Source organism: Vidua chalybeata, chromosome 2 (genome assembly GCF_026979565.1).
Source record: "Vidua chalybeata isolate OUT-0048 chromosome 2, bVidCha1 merged haplotype, whole genome shotgun sequence".
NCBI lineage: Eukaryota > Metazoa > Chordata > Aves > Passeriformes > Viduidae > Vidua > Vidua chalybeata.
Window position 1 is genome coordinate 70,476,222 of NC_071531.1, and position 24,586 is coordinate 70,500,807.

The following is a 24,586-nucleotide window of genomic DNA, read 5'->3' on the forward strand; positions in this document are numbered from 1 at the left end:
ACAATTTGCATCAGTGGGAAAACCCACCAAAGTTCTCTCTGTTCAACCACACCACGTCAGTAATCAGAAGGAAGAAAGAGTTCCTACATTAATGACTAAGCAGGCTTTTCTCATTCTCTCATTCCTGCAGCATGCTGTTTTCAGTATGGAGGGCACTGTCATTTCTTTACTTAAAAAGAAACAGAAGTCAGGAACACCGGTCATTTTCAGGCTTTTATTAAGAGGAAAAAATATATTTTCTGTAGCAGTGGCCAAGAGCAAGCAGTGGAAAAGTTACAGATGTGATGCATACTCTATCATTAAAGAATCTTCATAAATAGACTCTTTGTTTATATTTGTTCTTTGAAGTAACTTGCAGAAATAATTTATTTTGCAGCTTTCCAGAACACAGTCACACCAAAGACATCATCTAGAAGAGAAAGGAAACATAGCTTCACAAAACATGGATTTCCACTGGATATTGAGACAGCAATGTTGGCTGTAATGTCAATGAGGATTGTTCTGCCTTCTCTCTCATAAGGGCAACACCATCATGAGCACTACTCTGGGCCTTGCAGTGGCACCAGCTGAGGTGCCAGGGCACCTCAGAGGCAGAGTTCCTGAAGGCTGTACCCACCTGACTCAGTCCTGCTCATCTCACTCATATCTTGAAGCCCAGAGCTCTCATACACTCCTTGTGAGCTTCAATTAGGTGCCCACAATTTTCTTCTCCCTTCTCAATAATGCTGCAAAACAAAAAGATTTCCAGGGTTCAGCAATAAAATGTTCACTTACTTTTAGTCAAAGAAACAGAATTGACAAACTGTTGGGGACAATTAAAAATCCCTATTAGGATCCAGAGATTTTTTTTTTTTTTCCTATCCTAGTGCTGTTTTGGACAATATAAAACTATCCCAAAAAGTTACCAAAACCTGGAGCTGTGCACCTAAAACTCTGACAACAGGCATAACACAACTTCCTATTCACAGGCCAGGGTCTATTCTGGGCAAGTCCAGATGGGGATTTGTTATACAACACAAGGCTGTCACATCATCAATTACGCTGAGCTGGCCAGTTTCAAATTATTCAGTAGGGAAGCAACATTTCTCCACTAAGAGAACAATAGAGAACAGGTTAATCAGTAAATGATATTTTAGTCCAACTTCAGTTGCAATTTAAGGACCCTGAAGCAAAAAGCAAAACAAAACACAACACCTGCCCAGCTATTGTTGAAAAAATGATTCACCATATATGGTAACTTTTGATGTTACTCATCTATCCAAGTAAGAGTCTCTTATTGTTGGTATCTTATGTATACCACAAAAGCAGTTCAGACTTGCTTTCTGACTGAATGACAGAGCTGTTTCATTTTTTTCTTAGTTTTTTTTACAATGAGCACAGACACGTCCACTGGCTGCCCAGGGCAACTGCATCTGACCAGTAACATCCATCCCACCATCTTAGGGGGCCCTGAATTCACCCTCACTATACTATGTAATTAGACATGTTCCCCCCTAAACTTAGCAAAAATAGTGTTCAGTATTTCAGTGTTACGTCACGTACCATCTATACCACCAGCAAAGTAAAAAAAAAAAAAAAAAAAAGAGACACAATTTGGTCATCAGATTAAAGTTTTTTAAACCTTAAAGATTCACTGTCAAAGACAAAGGAGCTCCATTTTGAGGGTGCACTTCATACAATTTTATAGGTCCTACAATCATGACTATGCCTATAATTACCAATGCAGCTATACAGGTCACTGTCAAATTTTGAACTTCTCTGGGAAATGTCATCCTCTGAGACTCAAAAAACAAGAGTATTTTGCTTTACTTAAAAGACAACGTAATTTATACTCAGGTGAAAAACAAAGAAGTTATCACCTGCTGATATGCGTTGCTTCAATCAACAATAGTGAAGATTTACAAGCAGCATTGAAAGCTGATCTTTGAAACCTGTTTTAAACCCTTCATTTCTAAAGTATCCTTTTAAGACAGTTTCCTCTCCTTCTCCACACTGTCCCTCCTCCCTCGGATGCTCCAGCATCCGGGGCGGGGAGAGCCCCCAAAATGCCCGGCGCCCGCTGGCAGGAGCACACACTCCGGGAAGGAGGGAATGCCGGCGGGGCAGGGCGCACACACCGGCGGAAGGGGAATGCCCGGGCACGGAGGGGCGGCCGCGGGGAGCCCGGGGCCGGGTCCCTACCAGGCGTCCCGCGCCTTCTTGGTCTCGGGGCAGGCGCAGCAGGGCTTCAGCGGCTTCTTCTCCTCCCGCGCCTCCCCCGCGCCCTTGCCGTCGCAGCTGGCGGCGGCCACCGAGGACATGGCGGGCAGTTCCCGGCTCCCTCAGCCCGCGCGGAGAACGGGCCGGCGGCGGCCGTGTGAGCTCGGCTGGCTCCGGGAAACCGCGTATGGTTCCGGGAAACCTCACCCGCCCCTTCCCGGCCCGCGGCCTGCTGGGAGGGGTAGGTGCGGGCCCTCCTCCTGCCGGCCGCCCCGCCTCTTCGTAGCCGTCACCCCGGGGCGTGGCGGGACGAAAGTGACATTTTCCAGGGTCACTCGGTAATGAACGAACCCGAAGGGGACGGAGGGAGCTGGCAGCGGGGAGGAAAAATGGCGTCAGGCGAGAGCAGCTGGCTCCCGCCGCAGTCAACAAGAGCAGCAAGTGACGCCCTCGGCTCTGCCAGCGCCGGCTCCACCCTTAAAGTTGTGCCCAGCCACCTAAACCTCTTTCTTCCTACTCAGCCAGTGGGGAAAACAGAGGATCAGTTCATTGTGGGGGTGGCTACACGGATACAGCACAGTCACCATCGCTGGGATCATTAATGTCGCGGTTTCACGGCAGCGGCCCAGCAGGGCCGGCCCTTGGCATTGCTGCAAAAGGATGTGCTCTGATGCTTGATCTTTTATGCTTTCAAGCCTAAGCAACAAGAAGGAATATTTAGTTTGTGAAAGAGAGAGCAACTAACGAGCTCCAAGTGCTGTCCATGCTTGACATGCTTCAGTGATCTCAGACCTGGGAGGGAGTAACAAGTCTTGGAAAGAAGAATGTGCACTGATACTGGACACAAAGAATGCAGAATGTACAGGCCACAAGGACATCTGGCAGAACTGCCAAGATAAGGAAGAAAGCAATAAAACCAACTCAGCAGTTGTGTTAAAATAGCTCCAACTTGATAAAAATTAATTCTGGTAGGGGGAAATGGTGTCCACCAACTCAGGTACCACTGACCCCAGAAACGTACTGACTCAAGTAGAAGACTGAGCATGCAGACTGTTTAGCATGAAAAGTGAGAAAATCATTAACCAATAAAACATTGAATACTACTTTATAAGAGAACTATGTAACTTGTAACCAATGAACACAAATTCCTTTGTTTGCTAAAATGTGTAAATAGTAAAAAGCTTTGGTAGTTGGTGTGCTTGATCTGTGGAACACCACAGAACACCCAGGCTTGCACAATTCTAAAATAAATAATCAATGTCTCTGCTGAGTGTGTAATTACTGGGTTGTTGCATACCAGGTAATAAATCCAACTTTTGTGGACAACAGCATGAGCAATAAGGGAGAAGATAGAGAGCTGCTTTTCCTTTGTAGTCTGTTCCAAACTGAGGCATCAGTAGCCACTCTTGCCTTTTAGATCTCTGCCACATACAAGTCACAGCTTGACTCTTAGGCCATAGTCTGTCACCTCCCAATGCTACATTTGTTTTTGCCATCAGTCCTGACGATTCCAGCATAATACTTACACGTTAGACTGGCAGGCACACTGCAGACCAAAGGGATGACCCACACAGGTAATGGGGGAAGGGCAGGATAGCAATGGATGTGACACTGCTGAGACTTTGCAAAGGGAAAAAATTAATATTGCCCACTGGGATGCAGCTACTGTGCCTTTTAGTGGAGTGTTGCAAGAGTCAAAACAGAACTGGCACTTTCTGTTGTGTACTAAGGGGATCCAAAGTCATAGGAACACTGACAAGAGCAAGGAGGAACAGCAAGTGTCATGTAACACTCACTCACTCACTCACTCACTCACTCACTCACTCACTCACTCACCTAATCACCACTGAATTATCCATGGATTTCTGCTCAGTAGCCTGTTCCCCCCCACCATGCCATTTCTCTGGCAAGGTTGTTCAGGTGAGCGGCACCCACGCAGCCTCCTGATTCAGCACACGTGCATTGTGAGGCCATGCAGCCAGGTGTGATGATCTGGAACATGTACAGGTTGCACTTGTTGACCAAAATATGATTTTCCCAAATTCACACAAACATGCTGCACGATAAAAGCTGAGATTGAAACATCTATCAAAAGCACACATCAGTTCTCCAAAGCAATGCCTTGTTCCTAGTTTGTTAAACATACTAAGCATGTTTTCCTTTAAAATTAAATAGCTTTGTCTTTCCTTCCTAAAGCTTTATCAGCTGGCCACTTTCCAAAGGCCTAGATAGAGCTGTTGATAGCTCTATGTAACACAAACTGTGAGGGAAAGACTGTAATAAAACCTCCAAGAGGGTTTCTTAATTTTGCAGTTGAATGGTATCTTTTATTTAGCTTTTTTAATATTAAAAATAAAGTTTGAAAGACATTGATTTGGCCTGCAGAAACCAGGAAGACACAAAACAAAATACATTTTATACTCTGGCCCAAGTTATGGAATGCCAAGGGCAGAGGGAGGTTAAAATTTAGTTCATCTTGAGAGATGACTTCAGATGGGTCTGCACAAAAGGTATGGCCTCTGAAGACTAAACATCTCTGGAAGCAGCATTCCACTCTAGCAGCCTTCCAAATAGATAAGGAAGAGCACAGCTATTTTGGCCATGCTCCCTGCAGGATAACAGTATGTAACAGAATTGCCTCAGAATAAGGAATTATTTCTTGCTGGGATGAAAGGACAGAGGCTGGAAGGGAGGAGAAGGAAAAGAATACCCATTAAAGCATGGTTAACACATTTCAATACTGATTGCACCAATTTGGAGTACAATGCAGAGGTGAGACCACAGCCATTTCTCTTCTGACACTGCATTGTGCATAAGAATTGATTGTTACCTCAGTCATTTTTGTTTTCTATTTCTCCTCTGCCTACTGACAGTGGCAGAAGAATTATGTTAGAGAGCTATGTCAGAATGAACAGATTTATCTAGCAGACAAGGAATAACTAAGGGCAGGCTACTGAGATGAGACTGCGAGAAAAATGTCAGAACAAGTACCCAGGAAAAAAGATCCAGTGAAAATCTCAGTCTCTGAAAGAGATAATGAGAAAAGACCCTCCCTCAAGCTGCCGTATCATTTGGCAGCCTGGTGCCACATGTCAGAGTACAAGGACTGCAGGGTAGCACTGGACATTTACAGCTCTTGATTTAAAGGACTAAGGGTGAAATAGGGAGAGACTACCCAGCTGTCATGGGTTTCCAAATTATTTCCCCTGTACAGCCCTTTATCAGAATTGAAGAACATAACAGCAGTGGCTCATAATGTGTGAACATCACAGCAGCACTGCAGTCATTGCCACTGCCTTCCCATGTCTTCAGTTTCACCCACTAAAAGAATGGTTACCCAAAAAAATATGTACTTGTCTCCAATAGACGGATTTTTCAAGAAACCTCAAAAATGTATTTACATTCATTATTACTGTTAGGTTGGGTAAGCCCCTATCAATGTCAGTTGAAAGTAACAGTCTAGGGTAGTCTAGGGTTTTCCAGATTTTTTACACCTCCGATAGAAAGTATATTAAGCTGTGGAAATTTTGTGTGATGAAACTGAGCTGAAGGTATTTTGATATTTTCCATGTAGTGCCTATTCTGGGAACCACTTTATAATTTTGAAGAAAAAAAACCTGTTCAGTATAGTCTAAAGAAGTATTTTTGGTTTTAACTGAGTATAAACATAAGACAGCCAATGCTCCAGCAGCCCAGTCAACCATATGCTGTGTTTTACTGTCAAAGAAGTTGTGTTTTGTGTTAATGCTTAGATAATGTGAAAACAAAGGATTTCAAAGCTCTGAACAAGATGTCTTGTCAGGACCCTGCTGCCTCTTATATTAGCTGCCCAAGAACAGGATCGAGTTTCTCTTTCTGATCAGACTGCAGACCTGCAACTACCAAATGCTATCGCTCAGCAGTGGGACCAGAGAGAAAATGAATGCTGGGATAGAAGGGCTTGTGCTCCAATCTAGTACAATGGAAGAGACTCTAAGGTCATTAGTTACACCCCCTCTAAGCTTCAAACTCCACCTTTAGGTGAAGGCAAGGGGTTCAAGCACTGGACTGATATCATCTCAAGAAGCAGTGCACCAGTCCCTTCCCAGACTGAAGAGGCAAATCCTCATGTTTCAGGACTACAGTATGAGTTCTGTACACAATGATTCTGTACCACAGGACTGAACCATCCCCTTCCTGGCAGATCACTTTGGAGGTTAGTATGGAGGAAGTCTCCTTGCACTGGCAAGCAAGCCCTTAAAAACACAAGAGCAGAATCAAGATTACTTTAAAGGTTTTTGTGTCTCTTGAATGCTCTACAAAGCCAGTACTGCAACAAATCATCTCTTGCCAGAAACACAGCCAAATCTTCAGAGCATCAGCCTGGAGGTGGAAGGTAGTTTGAAAGAATGAAGTCACTTTCCAGTTTAAAACCAGAACTGCTGTCTCTAACAGCAAGACTCAGTCCACAGCATCTCAGACGTTCTGGGGTGTCATTCTGGGACTAGGACTCTGGCCCCACCCTCCCAGTAAAGAAGACAGTGACCCTCCTACAAGCTTTGGTATAAACTTAAAACATATTAATGTCTTCCTCACATTGTTTTCTGCACATCTCTCACCAGTTTGTGCTAGGATTAGGACTATCATCACTTTCATACTATGCCCCTTCTTGTCACTGTCCATTGAAAGCATATCCAAACATATTAGTAAAGATTAGGAATTTGCCATGCATGCAACACTGCAAAATCTGGATCAGCAAGTTCAGTGTGCAGTCTCCCTGGTAATAAGGCAAAAGAAGGAAGCTGGTGTTTTGTTCTATGCCACAAAATAACCTGCTTGCCCCACATATGTTAGAAGCAGGAACTATGAGACTTTAGGCACAAGACATGTGGCAGCTTTTCCACAATGCAGATATGCAGCAGCTGATGTTCAATGTGCATTTAAAGGCAGGTCAGGCTTATTTCAGTGCTTGCTGGGGTGACTGACCAGCTGTTCCCTTTTGTGGACGGAACACACATAAAAATCTGAGCATTTTGAAATAAATCTTATTGCACAGACTCATGGGAAGGACAGGTGTTTGCACTCAAATGGCTGCATCTGTTACCAACACAACAAAAGAGCATGACAGAAGACAACTGTCTGTTTTCTAAGTTGCACATAGTAACTTAGAAAATTTTAATCTGCATTTGGGAAAAAACATCACTAGTCCTCCAAAAGACATGAATCTGCAAAGGACTGTCCCTACACTGCAGTCAGGCTCACTGTTTTCGGGTAAAAACCAGAAAAAAATAACCCAGGTTTATAAGCACTTAGGCATGAAGCAGATACACATTAGTCACCCATGGGGAATTTTTTTTTCCCAATATTGCAGAGTTACCCAAGACAGTGGCCTATAAAGATCTTTCCAAAGAGGAAATCTCTTCAATTCCCAGTTCTCATGATTTGAAAGAGCAGGATTTTCAAACTTCTGCAAAAAAACCTATATGAATTGTCAGAACTGAGCAGAATCAGACAGCTGAGCCACTGTTAATGTAAACCACTACATGGATGCATCTCCAGTTAGTCACCCCACAAAAAACAAATGCTGCCTAAGGTCTGTTCTTGTATATCACAAAAAAACCTCATTCAGAGCCCAAGTCCAGGAGCCTGTGTACTAAAGAAAAAAACATGTCACTGTAGTTCCACAAAATCCTCCATAATACAAACTTATAACCTTGATCAGTTCTGCTGCAAACCAGGCAGTGTTTCCGCAACCCTTGTGAATGGTGTTGTCAGTCAACTGAGGAGCAGCAAAACTGTAGGTCCACTTCTTTTCTACTGCACACATTCCATTTGTCCTTTTTTTTTTTCCCTGTAAGTGTTGCTGCTATTAACAATTTTATCCTGCTTCATGGAGGCCATTTTGATGCTTGTGTCAGTGGCAAACCTGGCTTGTTTGAATCCATTCAAGTCTCTCATGATCATATCTTATGAAATGTGAAGCTCCACTACAGAAAATGATTTAACATTCTCAATGAACTGCAGGGCGTAACTGGAAGCCTGGAAGGAATCATTAGTATTTACAAATACATGAGTCTTTCCATATTTGAGATGTCACTGACTGCAGCTGCATACTTCTATGTACTCACATTCCAGCATCTCACGTCTTTTAAATATTGCATCAAGACATATGTTGTGCAGTGCTGCAAGCTGCTTATAAAGAGCCTGCAACATCACATACCTTCTGAATCCATTCAGAATCCCCACAGCTGTTTTTCACAAAGTTACTAGATAATGTAGAAAGTTCAGTCACTCTGAAGCCGTTTCTTTCTCATCAATGGTCATTCTAGTTTTCAACTTTGAACACCTCATTCATTTGCAGTTGTTTTCTTCTGCTTTTCTTCTTACTGATCTTCTTCTCAAGGATCTTTAGAAGAATCCTGGTCCCCACCAAAATCAATGGGACTTGACTATTAAGTGCTTAATGGTCAGATTTTAACAAGCATTAGGACATCTCCATATGCAGGTGGAGGGATTCTCAAGAGAGCCTAGTTACACTGACATCGTCCTTAATACATCATTTATCTGGAGTACAATTATTTTTTTAAAAGTGACATGGGAACATATGTCACCTACATGGCAGAAAATTTCCTCTAAATGCTCAGCTCAAGCCCACATCCTATTTTGCCCTGACCTTCAATATGCTGTGCAGCATTTTATCTAAGGCTGTCTTAGGCTGGTACTTACTCTGTATAATTCTACATTTTAATCCATGCTTCCTGTATGGTCTGGCATTAACTGCTCTAGTCCCTTATTTAAAATGAGAATGGATTCTTCAAGGTCTGGTTCTCTTCTAGGGATCCATACAAAGACTTCGTATCAAAGAGAGGATGTTTCCAGATCAACATGCTAGAGGCTGAGCTCTTATCATGTTCTCAGAGTTGGTATGTCAAGACAATGATGACGTGCTCTAGATCGTGTTTGGTTCAGTCTCCACCATGTGAGACTGGGAAGTGATGAGGGAAGGACTGTGTGCGTGCAGGCAAAGACAGAGGGGAAAGCTAGGGAACTTTCAAGACTGAAGAGAGTACAGGCTGTGTTCTCTTACAAGAAGGAAGTGATACTTCTACATCCTTCCCTTGAGACCCCATCTGATTCTAGCTTTTTTCTTCCAATGGCCCCAGTGTCCTGTCACTGCTTCCTCACCTTTTTGTCTCCGGTAGGCTCGAACCCCTGGGCCCCTGGATGTGTGCTAGCCCTCACCTGACCTTCATCTGGTGGATTGCAAATAAAGCAAAGAGATGATAAGAAAATGCTGAAAGCTTTATTAAAGTTGAAAGATTATAAGAAAATGCTGTAAACTTTTAACAGATTGTATTATGTTGCACTAAATGTTTAGGAGTAAATAAGAGTGTAATATATGGAAGAGTTATACTTTGTCATAATAAGCTGAAATTAATCTCTGCAGCATTTCTGTCTAGATATTTAATTTCTGTGAAAGGAGTGGCTAAAATAGTTACAGAAAATCAGGAGTTTTTAATGCTTGCTTCAGATCAGACAAGCACAAAAATTCAGTCCCCAGAAAAGTGTCTTAACACACTGAAACTTGAAACCTGCAAGCTAACACAATGGTATTGGCATTTAATCCTCTGAATATTACATGAGAGGAGTGAGAACATTAGGAATTCACTAGTTCCCTAAGGAGTTCAATCCAAGATCCTTTTCCTCCTGAGGCAAGACAACACACCTGACTGCAGCCCTGCAAATCATCCAAATGTGAGCTCTGTTCTTTAAAAATCAGCATTTAAGAAGATGACTCAGTCCAAGTGAAGTTAAGTATGAGTGTCCTCCAGAGGATGCCTGAAATATTGGTAAAATTTGGATTTTATCACTGCTTGAACCATAGGCCGAAAATGTCCTTAATTCTGCCTTCTTAAAAAAAAAAAAAAAAGTGCTAATCAAAATCATTACAGAAGTCTTTTAGCAGGCTTTGAAGTGAATTCTTTAACTGTGATCACAAAGTACCACTACTTCATTTCCTTTGAACTTTGACTTTTTAGGCTATCCTCATCTGAGTATTGGTTTTATTACAGGAAATGTGCGCACAGTCATACAAAGAAACAGAAGGCAAGAGAGAACAGGTCTCTCATCTTTTTTTTTTTTTTTTTTCATTTCAGCTGTTGTATGAGAAGATGCCTCTCTTAGCAAGGCTCTTAGTAAAAACAGCACAAATTAACCACAGACTTCACCTTAGTGAAACTCCATTTACCACGATCAGTACTCTGAGGCCATTTTTACAAAAGATGTCGCAAGTTACAAGTGAGGTATTCCACAGTGGTTACCATGCCTTACTATAGTCAAAGGTCAATACAGAGACAAAGTCTCAATCTACAAAGCAGTAGATTTCACAGCACCTGTCTCCTCACATCTTTTTGACACTTACCTCTGCTTTCTGATGGGAATAGTGACCCCCATCTGCCTCCTTCTTTTTGCTGGCTGGAAGGAAGGCTCCCTTCTTCTGGATTAAAAACTTAGCAATGACATTGACTGCAGCCTTGTGCTGCTGCTTTCCTTTTGAATCACACACCTGGAAAAGATGTTTATTATACACAGAGAGTGAATTGTGTGGAACAGACAGCGAACAAACACGAATCCAAGGGATTACCTTGGACGGGTCCGAATCTATTTTACATCAATTCACATTTGGATACAACAGCTGAACTGGGGGCACCCAGGTTCGAGCCTGTGACGGGCAGGACCATACATGGAGGAATTGTGACACCGTGCGGGAAAAATGTGAAATGGCACACTAACGGTTGCCTATTTTAAATAGATTACTTTTGGAACTTACGGATATCAAAGCTTCGACAGTGCTTTTAAGGCTAGAACTTTGTTGCCTGTAGCTTAGATTTTTGTTTTAATGACTAGAAAAGTTTGCCACGAAGTATCACAGGCATCCAGCACCATGACAGTGCTGTCATTTGACCCCTGCTAAGAGCAGAATATGACCATCTACAGAATGAAACTTAAAGCCAGATGGATGACATCTTGCCAGGGGCTTCACAGATCGTCATGGATTGCAGGATAAAAGTCACATTCAGGAAACCCAGTTCCCTCCCAGGCTTTGGAGGACAGAAGGAAAACAGACTAGAGACTCATCATCTGTTTAGCTCAACTTCTTTGCTTTATCCTCCCTAATCCTGCCTTTCCACACCATTCCTCACTTTTTCAGTTCCTCACCTAGGTCTGTCTCCCATTTTCTTGTCCAAACCTCTTCAGTTCTACTCTACTGGCTGCTCACCCTGTCCCTCCCTCCTCCCTGTGCCACACTGGTTCTCTACCACCTCACTCTCCTACTATTTTTTCTCTGCTCAGCCAGCCAAGTTTCTCCTCTAAAATCACGTATTCATGTCCAATCCATCTTGATTTTGTTCAGCTACTGCTCTGCTCCCAACTAGTGCCTAATCCTACCCTGCTAAATTTTCTACTTCCCGCTGTCTGATTTTACAGTTCAAACACATCAGCAAGTCATCACAGCATAACAAGTCCATCAACAGAGTAGCAGTAATTCATCTTGCAGCAAATGACACCATCTTATCTCAAGGTTAATGTGAGGTAAAATTAATGTGGCTCAGCCTTTGTCACAGGCAGCTAAACTAGTGCACTTTTCTGCCATTTTGCAACATGCAAAGTTAATCCACTCAGACTTTGTGCAGGAACTCTCAAGGGTGTGGACAGTTTACTCATACATCTGAGCACCTGGTGTGCCCTGCAGCCAAGTGGCTATAAAAAAAAGATCCAGATAGACAACACCCCAGCTCACCAACACAGTCTTGTTCTGGAAAAGTTATTAATGAAAAAAAAACCACCAAAAACCAAACCCCAACCCTATGGCCCACAGATCTAAGCAGAGAGCTCATCAGTCAAGTTTTTTTTCTTGTAGGAAATAGGAATTTTTGTTGATTGCTTACAGTTCAGTTGACTGCAGCTCACTTTCACCAGAGCAACAGGATATGTCCTTGTCCTTGACATACTCAGACCAACCTACCAGATAAGCTTTGAGTACTTTTCAAAAGTACTGATCATAGAGAAGATTGGCAAAGTTTAATGCCTGGGATCAAGTATTTCCTCAGAGTCTTGTGTATTTTAGAATCTTTTTCTTTGGAAATGTGTGGTTTATATTAAAGACAAATAAATAATTAAATAAAGAAGACCCATTCAGACCAAACCACTTAGCCCTCACAGTGCATTCCACAGCACACAGCTGTATGCTAGGGGCCCTGGCCAGGTCTCACACAGCTTCAGGCCCAGAACTTTGTTCAAGCAAAGAACACTCAATATAGTAATAATCAATACAACTTTTAATTCTTGTAAGGCTGTCCACTGTTTATACCTGTAGTTCACAGAGATTTCTTAGAAATATAGTTAAAAATTAGCCAATATTTTACCCACACATACACTCTAATCAAAGCAAGTTCCATGAACCTTAACCTTGAGCTTTTTCACTCAGCCACATATACCTGTCACCTCCTATGAGTGAGTACCGGTCTTCAGGCAGCTATGGAGTACCCTGAAAACTTTTATCTTTTATTTTTTGACAAGTTAGTTTTCTGCCACATCAGTCTCCAGAGCTGGTTCCGTACATAGTCTTTCAGGTGCTAACACTTGGCAGATCAGAGGCAGCGGGGCCAGGCAGCTCATGGTGAACAAAGAAAAACGTGGCAATATCTCACATTTAGTCCAATTTAATGCAGTAAAAGTTAATAGTGGGACTGTACCTTTTTGGTCGTACATGACTACAGAGAGTACTTATCTGTTTGGCTATGCCCTGGCATCTTGTAGGACTCTCAAGAACCCATTTAGTTATTCCATTGCTCCTTCTCAACCTGGTTTCCATCTGATCCATTCCACCTAAAGAAAAAAAGAAGTCCAGGCTGCCTGTATTTAGTCATCTCTGAAAACCTTAAAGTGGAAAAATATCAGAGGGTGAAGCCAACAAAGAATAATTTTTTGGCCAAAGTACAGTTTACACACCTCATTACGCCAAGGCAGATGTTCAGCATGGAAGAATTTCAGCATGGAAATCATGAGGTTTTAATGAAATAAGATAGAAGAAAGGAAAACTGAACTTGATAATGAGAAATGCCAGGGAACTCTATTAAAAAGTGGCTTCTGTTGCCACATCAAAAATTATAATAAGGTATCACATTGTAAAGCTCTTTAGTAAAATGAGGGTGTTTACAGCCTGCTGGGTATCTTTAGGGCACGGATGATCCATTGTGGGAAGTCACATCCTACAGATGTAGAGATGTAGATGATGTCTGTCAGAAACAAAGCTGAGACAGCATTTCTTAGTTCAGACGCATCTTCAGTTGACCCATTAACCTAAAAATGTTGTTGCTTCAGGCAAGGGGTGGGCCTTTAAGAAAGTAAACTAGCATTCAAAGTTAAATTGTCTACAATTCACAGAGCCAAGGCATTTGGAACTACAGTCCTAAAGTTGCTTTCCTGTAATGAGGTACTGAAGGGCCAGCATTTTATGTCAGATGTGACAAGCTGTGAATAACCCTTTGATACACAGTTTTGTACACAAAATAACTAACGTAAGGAACTTGCTTCAAGGTTATAGACAGAGGACCGGGCCCATTTTCAATTTCTCTGTTTTTTGTGTCCTATTCCTAGGCAGCGTTGCTGCAAATCTCCTTATGTTCACAAAAGCATTAGCCTTTTCTGGTTATAACATTTACCATGAAGAAGCTTCCAACTTTGTTTCTTATAGAAAAGGATGGCCTCCTCCTTGAGGAAACAGCAATATTTTGCAAAGTATGACATTTATTTGTAATGCTTTTTACAGGCCTCTTGAGATGCTCTAGAGATAAAAAAAAACCCTGCAGCCTCTCTAGGCAGTACGTAGCAAGCCTATTTTCATAAAACCAGAGAAGCAATTAGGTTGGAAAAGACCTCTGAGATCACTGAGTCCAGCCTACGACCAAACACCATCGTGTCAAACAGACTATAGCACTGAGTGCCACATCCAGTCTTTCCTTAAACACCTCCACCGACAGTGACGCCACCACCGCCCCGTGCAGTCCATCCCAATGTCCAATTCCTCCTAATGTCCAATCTAAACCTCCTCTGGCACATCTTAAGGCTGTGTCCTCTTGTCTTGTCACTGGTTGCCTGGGAGAAGAGGCCAATCTCCAGCTGGCTACACCTTCCTTTCAAGGAATTCTAGAGAGACATAAGGTCACCAAGGCTCCTGTTCCCCACGCTAAACAACCCCAGCTCGCTCAGCCACTCCTCGCAGGACTTGAGCTCCAGACCCTTCACCAGCTCCCTTGCCCTTCTCTGGACTCACTTTCACCACTTTACAGCTGCAGAAGTCCTAAATGACAACAAGCAAACCCAAGAATAAGAATATCCAGGCTTGAATCCTGTAACTGCTAAACCAGATTTCCTGAGCACTAACCGAGGGTCCCGGGAGCATCACATGAAACAACTCCAGCAGCAGCTGCTGAAAAGCAAAAATACACGTGTCCTTCCTATCCCGGCCTCATTCCTGCTCTGTCCCCTCAAAGTCCAGCTACATCCCCGCACCAGCGCCGCTCTCCCGGACGCGGCACAAGATGGAGGCGGCAGGGCGAAGCCTTAGGGCTCTGCGGAAAGCGGGCGCGGGGCGCTGCAAGGAGCACAAGCAGCAGGGGAAAACCCCGAGGGGCGCGCCTGCCCGCGGTAGAGGCACGATCAGCCGCCCCCAGCACCGGGCAGGGCAGGGTCCGGCTGCAGCAACGCCCGGCCGCAGGGGCGGGACATTCCCGGCCCCGCCCGCCCGCCCGCCGTGGCCATGGGAACGCAACCGTGCCGGAGCCGCTCGGTGGGGACGGGCTCCCGGCCGGACCTTCGGCTGCTCCTTCGGTACCGAGCCCGGCCGAGAGGGCAGCGCCCTGCCCGCGGCTCCGCCCCGCTGCAGCCCCGGGCGGCGGCCCCGGTACGGCCAAGGCCGAGCCCTTCGGGGGGCGCGGGGCCGGGAGTTGGGCGGGACGGGGCGTGAGGGCCTCCCCCTGCCCCAGGGACCCCCCTGGGCCCCGGCCCCGGCGCCGTCGACGAGCTCGGCACGAGGTGGGTGCCGCCCGGGCAGCGGGCAAGCGATAGGGCTGGCGGCTCCAGCGAGGCTAGGACCATGAAACATTAGCTGGAGCAAAGCCAGCTCTGTGTCCCAGAGGGAAGCATCATGTACAGTATGGCATTTCCCCTGATTACCATTGCACCATGCCTTCCTTTTAATGTTTAATGTCATCACATTTTCTGTTCAAGTTGACAGTGCCTCCAAAGAAAGCAGATTTTTCTACTAGATTTTTCACCTGTATCTTCCACAGAACAGTAGGATTTCAGCTCTGAGGCTCATTTGCATGATGGTGACATCTGTTTGATACAGAGACATATATTTCAGTTCTTTCTTTTTAGTTTGTTTTATACTCTCTTTTAGACAGACTTTTAAAGAGGGAAGTGGAGCCTGATGATTCGTGCTGATTACTCAAATATGTAAGTAGTTCTGTTTATTCACTTGTCTTTCAGACCCTCTGTACACACTGTGAAGTGAGAAGGAGCCTCCAAAGTCAAATGTCCACGCTCACCTTGGTGATAGACTGGTAGGTGTTGGCCAAAGACAGCTCACATGTTCACCTTGTCTTCTTCTGCATATGCATGAGTAGAAACTCTGTCTTAGTCCTAAGCTGCTCCCTAAAACCAGCAAAATAAAAAGAAATAAGTTTTATCTAAAACAAGACAACACAGGGAGTAGCCATGATTGCTGGCCTACAGTGACTCTGTAACAGCAGCCTAGAAATACCCAGCATCATATTCTGACTAATTTCCTAAGCTATGTGTCAGTATTTTTAATAGACTGTCTTCAAATGCTGCAACTGCACAATGAATTGGATTTTAAACAGAGTCTTCCTGAAGCCAGGCATGTGACTGAGGCTGCAAGACAGATATTCTGAACTCAGACTTCATTGCTGTACAGCAAGGAGAAAAGCCCTGAGCAGCTTTCCAACAATGGAGTCAAGGAGAATTTTTTGTGAAGAATGTTGCTGGGTATCTCTTACTACATTATTTCAGAATATTTCTTATATCTACATGAAAACAAAAAAGTATTTGTCTGCCTGTCAGTAGAGAGACAGAGCTGGGAACACTGCCTGTTATCAGTGAGACCCTTGCAACAATATGGCTGTGGTAACAGTTCAGGCCAGATGAAGTAAACAGGCATCCTGTCACTAAAGTTGCCGTGTCACAGGTGAAACGGTGCAGATGGGTGTGGTGGCAGACTCTTGCATAAAACATGTTTTAGAATCAATCAGCAAGTGTGTCATGTGCAATTCGAAACCCTACATCCTTGAATTCTTAATCTGTAGCTTCACAATTTGGGATGGACAGAGGTTGTGATACTATTAGTTCGTAGGGTATTCCAAATGCTCAAAAGTTGAACTCCTTTTGAAGATAAATGGAACAAAAATATAATTTCGGGCACAGCAAGCAGCTACTTGTGGTAGGGTGCCTAGATCTTCATCAACTGACACTGCCTTACATTCTGGTGAGTATTCTTGAAATGTCACCTGTATGCATTTGAGTTAGCACCTGCTGAAATGAAAGGGTCAATTCACAACTCAGTTCTGATTTTAGTCTTTACAGAAGCTCAAGCCAATAGAGCTACATCACTTATGATTGCAAAGATTTATTGGCAACCATAAATTTAGCAATTTAAGGCATATCTACCCAGGGAAAATAGTCCTTAAAAGGAAGGGTTTAGATGTTTAATGTAATCATTTTTGTATGCTAGCTCCCTTTGAGTTATTTTTAACAAATGCTAAAATTGTTCCAGTATAAAATAATGTGACTTTACCCTGCAAGTGGAATATGTTACTTAATTTCTAGAGCACTAGAAATAGGAGGGAGTTACATGGGGTAATGTGCTAGAAGTTCACATTGCTGCACATTCACAGTTACTGCACACTAACTTCTTTATGTAACAAACTGTTAGACCTTTTGATTTTCAGTATAAGTTTAGCACTGGAAAACAGCCAGAAGACAAATCTGTGCATCTGCTGCTAGTCTGGTATGCTCCACATCTTGAGAAGAACCATCTAACTAGCTGACATCATTAGCATACATATGCTGCCTTCTTTCCCCATCCCAAATGTGCAGTCCTGTAAATCACAGCAGGCTGGAATTCTGCTCTCTTTAATGCTGTTTGAAGTGGCTAAATTACAGCCGCTCTTCTTTGTGTCTACACAAATGCTAGGTGAAGGCACTGATATTCTGAAGCATGGCTACTGGACTGATTCACTTTCCAGCCTGCAGTTTGTGTTTCAAGGGTGAAGATCCAGTGCCTGCATATATTGGTCGAAGATGGAGGGCTCAGCAGCGCCTGGAGGCTCTTCAGCAGCTTGCTGTGTAAGTGTTCTATGGTTGGACAATTTAAAATGAACATATGAACAAAACCAACAAAAAGCCATGCACACTGAAGTGGAGATGACTGCAATTTGCTCCTACTTATATCTCCCTTGAAATCAAGAGATTGCAGCTGTTGTGGAGTATGGTTACCCATCTGTTTCTTACAGGGTGGATGTTGCACATTCCTTCATCCCTGTGCTATCTGCTTTGCATCAGTTGCCATGAAAAAGAAGAGAGTTATTTCAATCTCTTACAGATCAGATGAGTTATGAAGACTTCAGTGACTCATGTGTGTTACTTCAGTGGGAGCTCTTTGATTTTAGTACTGTGCAATTGCAGCTGGTTAGGTTGCTTTTGCTGCTCATTCCAGGGTCCTTGAGGCCTGAACCAGGGCACCACATTTTTAGTGCAGGGGTTTCTTAGTTGAGCTTTCTCCTCATGTCACAGTTTGGCTTCTGATTAAGCAGATACATTTAAAAAAAGTTTATGCGTTTTGCCGCACCACAGGTTTTTTAAGTCCTCTTGTAGCTGTATTCAAGAATGTGGGCAGCAGCCTAGGGTTTTGTCTTCAAAGGTTCTTTCTGCTTTAAGCAACTAACTTTAGACCATGGGCTTTTCAGATGGTGTTTGCTCTGGGGTTGCTGGTAACTGAGTTCTGCCACATGCCAGACAATAATCAAAGATGCTCAAGAGTGATACAGTGGATTTCACACCTAGTTTTGTTCTGTTTCAAAGGCATATTCTTCTCATTTCCACAATAAAAAAAAAATTTGGAGTATTTTTTTCTTAATACTATTTTCAGTGTTTCAAACTGTCCCCAGCACATGAACACCTCGGTGGCTTCTTACATTTTGCCTGCAATTCTGTAACAACTTGACACCTGCACTGCTTTAAAGTTCATTTACATTTCAACAACCTGTATTTTCAAAATGTCTTGCAATTAACAAAAAATGAGAAATACATCCCCTCTGTTTCAACCTGCACTGATTGACAGTGCTGCTGATATGGAAGACAGAATATTTCCCAGCTGTCTTCTCAGTATTTGCATTGCCTCTGCAAGGTTACTGGGAATAAATGCTCGTTTATTTCAGCAAAGTCAGCAAATATAAGTCAAGGACATGCAAGAGGCAGGATCTGTGGAATAAAAAGGGCTATTTCCCTGGGTTCCCATTGTGCCTATAACGATACCATAACAGGATGAACAGTTTATGCTAATAAAGTTAGATCATAAGAATAAGTGCCCACCTGTGCTGAATGAAACACAAATCCATCTGGATGGAGCAACAGTCTGATATGTAAAGAGTCAGCTAATGGAACTAGCCATCAGCTCAATTAACTCATTTGAATTACAAACACAACTTCACAATAATAGGTTGATTAGTGCTGAGCAAGTGTATCAGGTTAGGACATTGCATCTCAAAATATTCCCTTCTCTTTTCTTATGTGATGTGACTGAAAGCCTTGGGAAGAGATGACTTTAAACTTACCTTGGCAATAAATTGTGTGTCACAGGAGGTTAATGAAGCATCTCGCTCAAAGCTTTCCTGTGGCAGGTAGCCATACTGTGCCTCCCCAGATTCCACAGCACAGTTTGCAGGAATTGGACGAGGGCTTGGAGGGCATCTGGTCTCAGCATGTAATCCTCTGTTTTGATCTCAGCTGTCGAGCAATGTTAAGTATTGTTAATTGTATCTCTGTAAATATACCTTTGTAATTAAAATCAGGCATCAGCAACCAACCCCAATACCCACAAGCCCATACATCTTGAGGTCAGAATTCATACAAGTTGCCAAAAATGGTCTTATAGAAAACCTGGCCTTCAGGACTTGCCTTATACATAGCTCAAAGAAGTAAAATCATCATAGAATCATAGAATGGCCTGGGATGGAAGGGACCTTAAAGATCATGTAGTTCCAATTTCCTTGCCATCGACATAGATACCTTTCACTCAGAGTTCCATCCAGCCTGGTCTCAAACACTTCTAGAGATGGGGCATCCACAACTTCTCTGGAAATAACTTCTATTTTTTGTCTTTAACAACTGTGCAGGTTGAGATGAGTAAGACTGGAGTATAAAGCAGTTGTGAACTCAAATAGCAATCCTGATTAATAACTTCGAAATTTCTCAGTTTTACCTATTATTATCTCACTGACTGCCTTAATGAGGTTTTCCACATGATCTTCCAAAGCCTTAAAGAACACTCTTCAAGATGCTTGAGTCAAAAATTTAAACAGTCTGCCTAATTAAAATTCAAAATGGGGAAAAAAAAAAAAAAGTGTTCTTGCAAAAGATATGGTTGTTCCAGCATAGATTTTTGAAACATTCCTGTGATTGTCCTAATTTTTCTCCTTTACTGGAGAACTCAAATTGAAATTGCTGATTCTAAATTTTTAAACATTTGCTCAGAATCTCTTTACCTGCTTTCCAAAGGTATAAAATGTCTTCTCCTTTGCTCATTCTGTGTCTTTACACATATTTGGAAAGTGTTTAATTCTTAAGATAATAAGCTTGCTCCCCCCACTTCCAATAAAAGTGGTTTCCTTTACAAAGTCAAGCATGTACAAGTGGTTAATGCTTTTCATAACAAGCTCCTAAGAAAGTTTTAATAAATGCAGCAAAGACCATTTCTTGACCACATGTAGTGGGAAATAAACATAAAGTGTCAAACGGTTCTGCTACACAGGTAAATGTGAAAAAACCAAAATATAATTGCTTGTGTAAGTGTGAGGCTTGGGGGGAATTTGTAGTTTGCATGTTGGATAGTGCAACCAGAGGGGAGAAAGAGGAAAAAAATACATAAGAAATAAAGATAACTGCTCTGAATGTACTTCCTAAATGATATCCTGTATTTTGACTTTCAGAGGTCAGTCTTCTCTTCAGATACCTCAGGTTGTGTATGAAGATCCTGAAGTTGATGGAAGGAATCGCTACAAATATTTTGCACGGTAAGGAATGAACTGATTTGAAACAGGGCTCAGCGTCTTTCTGTGCATTTTCAAGAGCACCTAAGTAAAGGCCAGAGCATTATTTTTTCTGTATTTTCTGTCAGTACTTTGATAAAAGAGAAAATTTTAATAGTAACGAGGTCTCAAAACACAAGGTCTTTCTAAATTCACACTATGACAGAATTTTCAATTATGAGTTACCTTATAAGCAAATATATCAGACATTCTGTACTTAATAAGAAAGCTTTGGGCTGTAGATCATCCTGTGCAAAGGAAGAAGATATTTACAAAGCCAATGTGGTTCTCCAGACCCCTAGAAAGGTGTTTCCTTAAGAAGGAACCTTTAAACTCCCAGTTTCTGCCAGGAGCAGAAAGGGAACAAAGGGAAGCCTGATTAACTTTTCATCCATATCCCTTACTGTAGGACTGCTCTGCTCCTTCCACAAAGACACTTCAGGTCAGCAATGGACTCAAGGTCTGAACCAATAGCTACCATATAAACATTCTTGACTTAGTCACATACACTTTGAATTGCATTCACTATTTTACTCAGCAGCTATTGGCCACTATATCCACTTTAAATATAAAAAAATTGCTAAGTGTAATAAGTTGAAGTCTATTACATTTTTTTTTATCATCAGTTTTAAAAGAACAAAGATGATGTTATCTTCTGCAATATGAAGTTAAGCTTCACAGTCTCCCAAAGGCTAAGGAAAATCAATAGAGAGCTGCAATATGCAAACTATAAGAATGCCTAGGAAGGAATTACTAATATGTAGTTGAGCCCAAATCACTTTCAAGATACCTCATAAAGTATTGCAAAAAATGAAACAATAAAATTAGATAAGTCCAAACCAGCTTATCAGCTCATTGTAGGAATGAATTTCAGGATTTCAAACAGTTATTTAAAAAAAAACCACTACTCTTTCAAAAAGGTGGAAGTGAAGTGAAAAAATTAAGCTAATTAGTGAAACATACACAAAATATTGGGAACACACTCAAAACTAACTTTAGTAATTGTCTTGTTTTGCAACTCCACTTTCTGCTTTGACTTATAAGAATAACACTTAGTCCTGGTGTTTACTGGTGAAACTTCCTCTGTTCCTCCTTAGCTATGAAAGAGTTCTTTAATATTTAGGCATAATTCTTAAACATGCAACTAACAGAACCACAGTTGTGGAAAATCAGTATTAACTCCACTGAATTTAGTGGACTGCAGTTTTTCTGAACCAGAATGATCTTTTAGGCTCATTCTTGTTGTCTGACTTTCATTCTCTCTCTTCAGAGCTCTCAGCTCTTCTAAGATGCTTCCAGAAGGTGTTCCAGAAGCTGATAGAAAGACAGCTGTTGCTGATACAAAGACAGAGTAAGTAGTGACTTGGAAAATTACTGTTGTAATGGGTAACATCTCACCAGAAAAAGATCAGGCAACTATTTGGTCACCAGCTTGGTGACCACTATTCTTCATAATGAACCAACAGGAAAAGCTTGGTAGGACGTAAGGTGCTGCTCTCATCATTGAGAATTCTAGAGGAAATAGATGATAGACTGTTTCAGAATTTGCTTGCAGTATATAAGTAGTGCTTTGTGAATAAAGGATGTGTCTCTAGTGTGTTAAGACTGTGAAGCTTGAAACAGAAAGCTAGATATCTCTGAGTTCTAGAAGAGATACCATTGCAAAGAAGATTCTCTAGTAGAGCAATATTGTTGAAAAATCTTCTGATATTTTCTTACAATCACTGTGATAGATGCAATGCTGCTCAGAGATGTAGAGCATCAGTAATACAGTCTAATGTGGTTTTCAGAGAGTATCAAATTTTGAGGTCACATAATAAAATTCACTTCCTAGTGGAGTCAGTGGAAATTGCACATGCTTATATCAGAATTAAATTTTTATTCTGGAATTGTTGGAAAGAGAAACATGTAAACTAAATTGAAGCAGTCCTGCTTCATGGAGTAGTACTTCAACAATTTTGTGTCTATTAAAGGCAATGCTTTAGAATGGATAGGTAGGGACGATTTGTATGTAATAATCATGAGAGATGAAACTAGAAGCTTTGTGGATTATTTACTTAAGAAGTGTGTTTCAGACTCAGTGTAGCCTCTGTCTGCTTTTATCAAAGATCATGGAGTTAACATCAATGGGAGTAATGTTAAGACAAACCAAAACACATTTAAGACTCTCACCTTTGACTGATGTGTTTCTGCTTTGTTTGCTTGGAGGTTTTTTTAATGAATGTGACCAATCTTCCATCTTGCACCTCTTTTTAGGACAGAGCCATATGTCCTGTCAGCTGCAGGAGACAGCCAGGTCTTTGGCCTCATGTTCCGAACTCTGGGGACACAGACAGATTACAGGGATGGTGAAGCACAGACAGATCCCTATTCCCCTGAATATATAGTTCGCAGTGGCTCAGTCCCTGAAATTCTGACACTTGCTACACTCACTTGGGGTGAGTTGTGAAATTAAGATAAATGATAATAATCTTGTCACCTCTTTAGAAGGAAGTCCTTTTCTTTTCAATGTCAGGTTTCAAGTCTATTGTCAGCTTTGGCAGTCTTTTTTTGTGTGCATTTGGGGCAATTATTTTATCTGTTTCTAAAATAAGTATGATATTTCCCTTCCTAATGGTGCTGTTCTGGGGCATTTCATGAAGAGTTTTGAGGACCATTCAATAGAAAAAGGTCATGTTTCACAGATGTGAACTAGGAGCAGTTTTTCCATTTACCCACTGTTCTTCAGCTACTCTGAGTTTTGAACATTATTTAAAACAAACAGTATGAAGACTGCTGCCTTGGAACATACCTGTGATCCTCATCTCCCAGTGTCTCACCTGTAATGATGATGGACACTGCACATGCCAAAGAAAGTGCTCATTCTCAGAAAGTATCTTCCTAGAAAAGCTTTTCTCCCTCTCCCTTTGCAGTAGAAGAATGAAGTGCCACTGTTAGTGTGCACTGAACTGTAGCAACTGCAGGTCCTACCATGCCTTATACTGTAGCATCTCACTGGCCTTAGAAGTATTTACTTCTGGCTTTTGACAGTTCTGCTTGTGTTTACCACATGGGCCTGTACCCATCCAGCCCTCTCATACTTTTTGGTGGTGGCTATTTGTAGGATTTGCCAGTCTTCCAAAGAGTTAATGCTTCTTGTCCCTGTAAGGTCGGGGACTGCCAGCAGGACAAGCTGAGATGGAGATTATTGATCGCATCCGGGAAAAGCGTGCTTGGGAAGCAGCTCTGCCACCCATGGACAGTCCCTCAAACATTGCAAAGAGGTTGAAGATGATGGAGGCTATGGAAAGGAAGGAGTGGGCCTATAGAGAAGAGGAAATAGATAAGTAGGAGTCCAATTATACTCTTTTATTTCTTTTAATTATTGGCTGAATAGAGGAGGAGCAAGAAGGTTTAGGGAATTGGCTGAAGGGTACAACAAGCCTTCTATTTCTGTGAAAATACCCTGATTTTGGGAAGGGGTGTTTTTCTTAAATTTAGTCTCCAGGTCTGCTACCACAATACATTTTACCAATGCTTATCTCCCTTTTTAAAATAAAAGATTGAATATGAGATATGCATTATGAGCTATTTGGAAAGGTATGTAGGATTTGATGGTGACAGCATTGCACAGAACACTGCAGAGTACACTCAATACTGTCTGACCTTTTCTTTCCTTGCAGGTTGCAGAAGGTTCAAATGGAAGTCTTTAAGAAGCTGCTACAGAGGCGAGAGGAGAATCGGAATGAGCTGAATGCCATGCGCTTGAACAACCACTGGCAAAATCATCAGAAGGCTAAAGAAGAGAAAATAAGAAAGATTCAGCATGACGGTGCATTGAGTAAGTCTGAAAGACAGGAAGAGAGGGGTATGAGACAGTTTTCAGACAAGCCATTTCTATTTTCCCAAGGTTATCATCTATTCAAAACTAAATATGTTGCATCCACAGTATAAATGTGCATGGCCAGCATTTGGTCTGTCATGTTTTTATTTTATCTAGCAAAAGCTCTTGTGAACTTAAAAAGATACAGCTTTTATAG

At 42.1% G+C, this 24,586-nt stretch overlaps 2 protein-coding genes and 1 long non-coding RNA gene across 14 annotated transcripts in view; 1 reads left to right on the plus strand and 2 right to left on the minus strand.

Moving 5' to 3' along the window:
• Nucleotides 1–200: 200 nt before the first annotated feature.
• LOC128784681 (cytochrome c oxidase copper chaperone) lies at nt 201–2,598 on the minus strand. The gene is made up of 3 exons (XM_053936504.1): nt 2,182–2,598; nt 617–725; nt 201–409 (listed from the first exon to the last, which is right to left on the minus strand). Exons 1-2 carry the CDS (start codon nt 2,298–2,300, stop codon nt 641–643), a joined length of 204 nt encoding a protein of 67 aa, XP_053792479.1. The 5' UTR covers nt 2,301–2,598; the 3' UTR covers nt 201–409; nt 617–640.
• Nucleotides 2,599–9,784: 7,186 nt separating this feature from the next.
• Nucleotides 9,785–14,169, minus strand: LOC128784700 (uncharacterized). Of its 2 annotated transcripts, XR_008429583.1 has the most exons (4): nt 13,192–14,169; nt 12,678–13,068; nt 10,601–10,744; nt 9,785–10,017 (listed from the first exon to the last, which is right to left on the minus strand). It is a non-coding gene; the product is annotated as an uncharacterized LOC128784700 (long non-coding RNA). The 2 variants fall into 2 exon arrangements; XR_008429582.1 differs by having other exon boundaries at nt 12,678–14,169.
• A 133-nt stretch (nt 14,170–14,302) lies between these two features.
• CFAP91 (cilia and flagella associated protein 91) overlaps nt 14,303–24,586 on the plus strand; it is a 39,719-nt gene continuing 29,435 nt past the window's right edge. For 3 of the 11 annotated variants that reach the window (XM_053936522.1, XM_053936523.1, XM_053936524.1), the window contains exons 1-8: nt 14,425–15,276; nt 15,733–15,806; nt 17,456–17,607; nt 20,469–20,552; nt 21,838–21,918; nt 22,824–23,005; nt 23,716–23,893; nt 24,230–24,387. In XM_053936522.1, the coding sequence (XP_053792497.1) occupies nt 17,480–17,607; nt 20,469–20,552; nt 21,838–21,918; nt 22,824–23,005; nt 23,716–23,893; nt 24,230–24,387 (811 nt within the window). In that variant the 5' untranslated portion in view covers nt 14,425–15,276; nt 15,733–15,806; nt 17,456–17,479. Of the gene's footprint in view, nt 14,404–14,424; nt 15,277–15,732; nt 15,807–17,455; nt 17,608–20,468; nt 20,553–21,837; nt 21,919–22,823; nt 23,006–23,715; nt 23,894–24,229; nt 24,388–24,586 lie in introns of those variants that run through there. The other 8 variants (XM_053936520.1, XM_053936521.1, XM_053936516.1 and 5 more) reach the window with 7 other exon arrangements.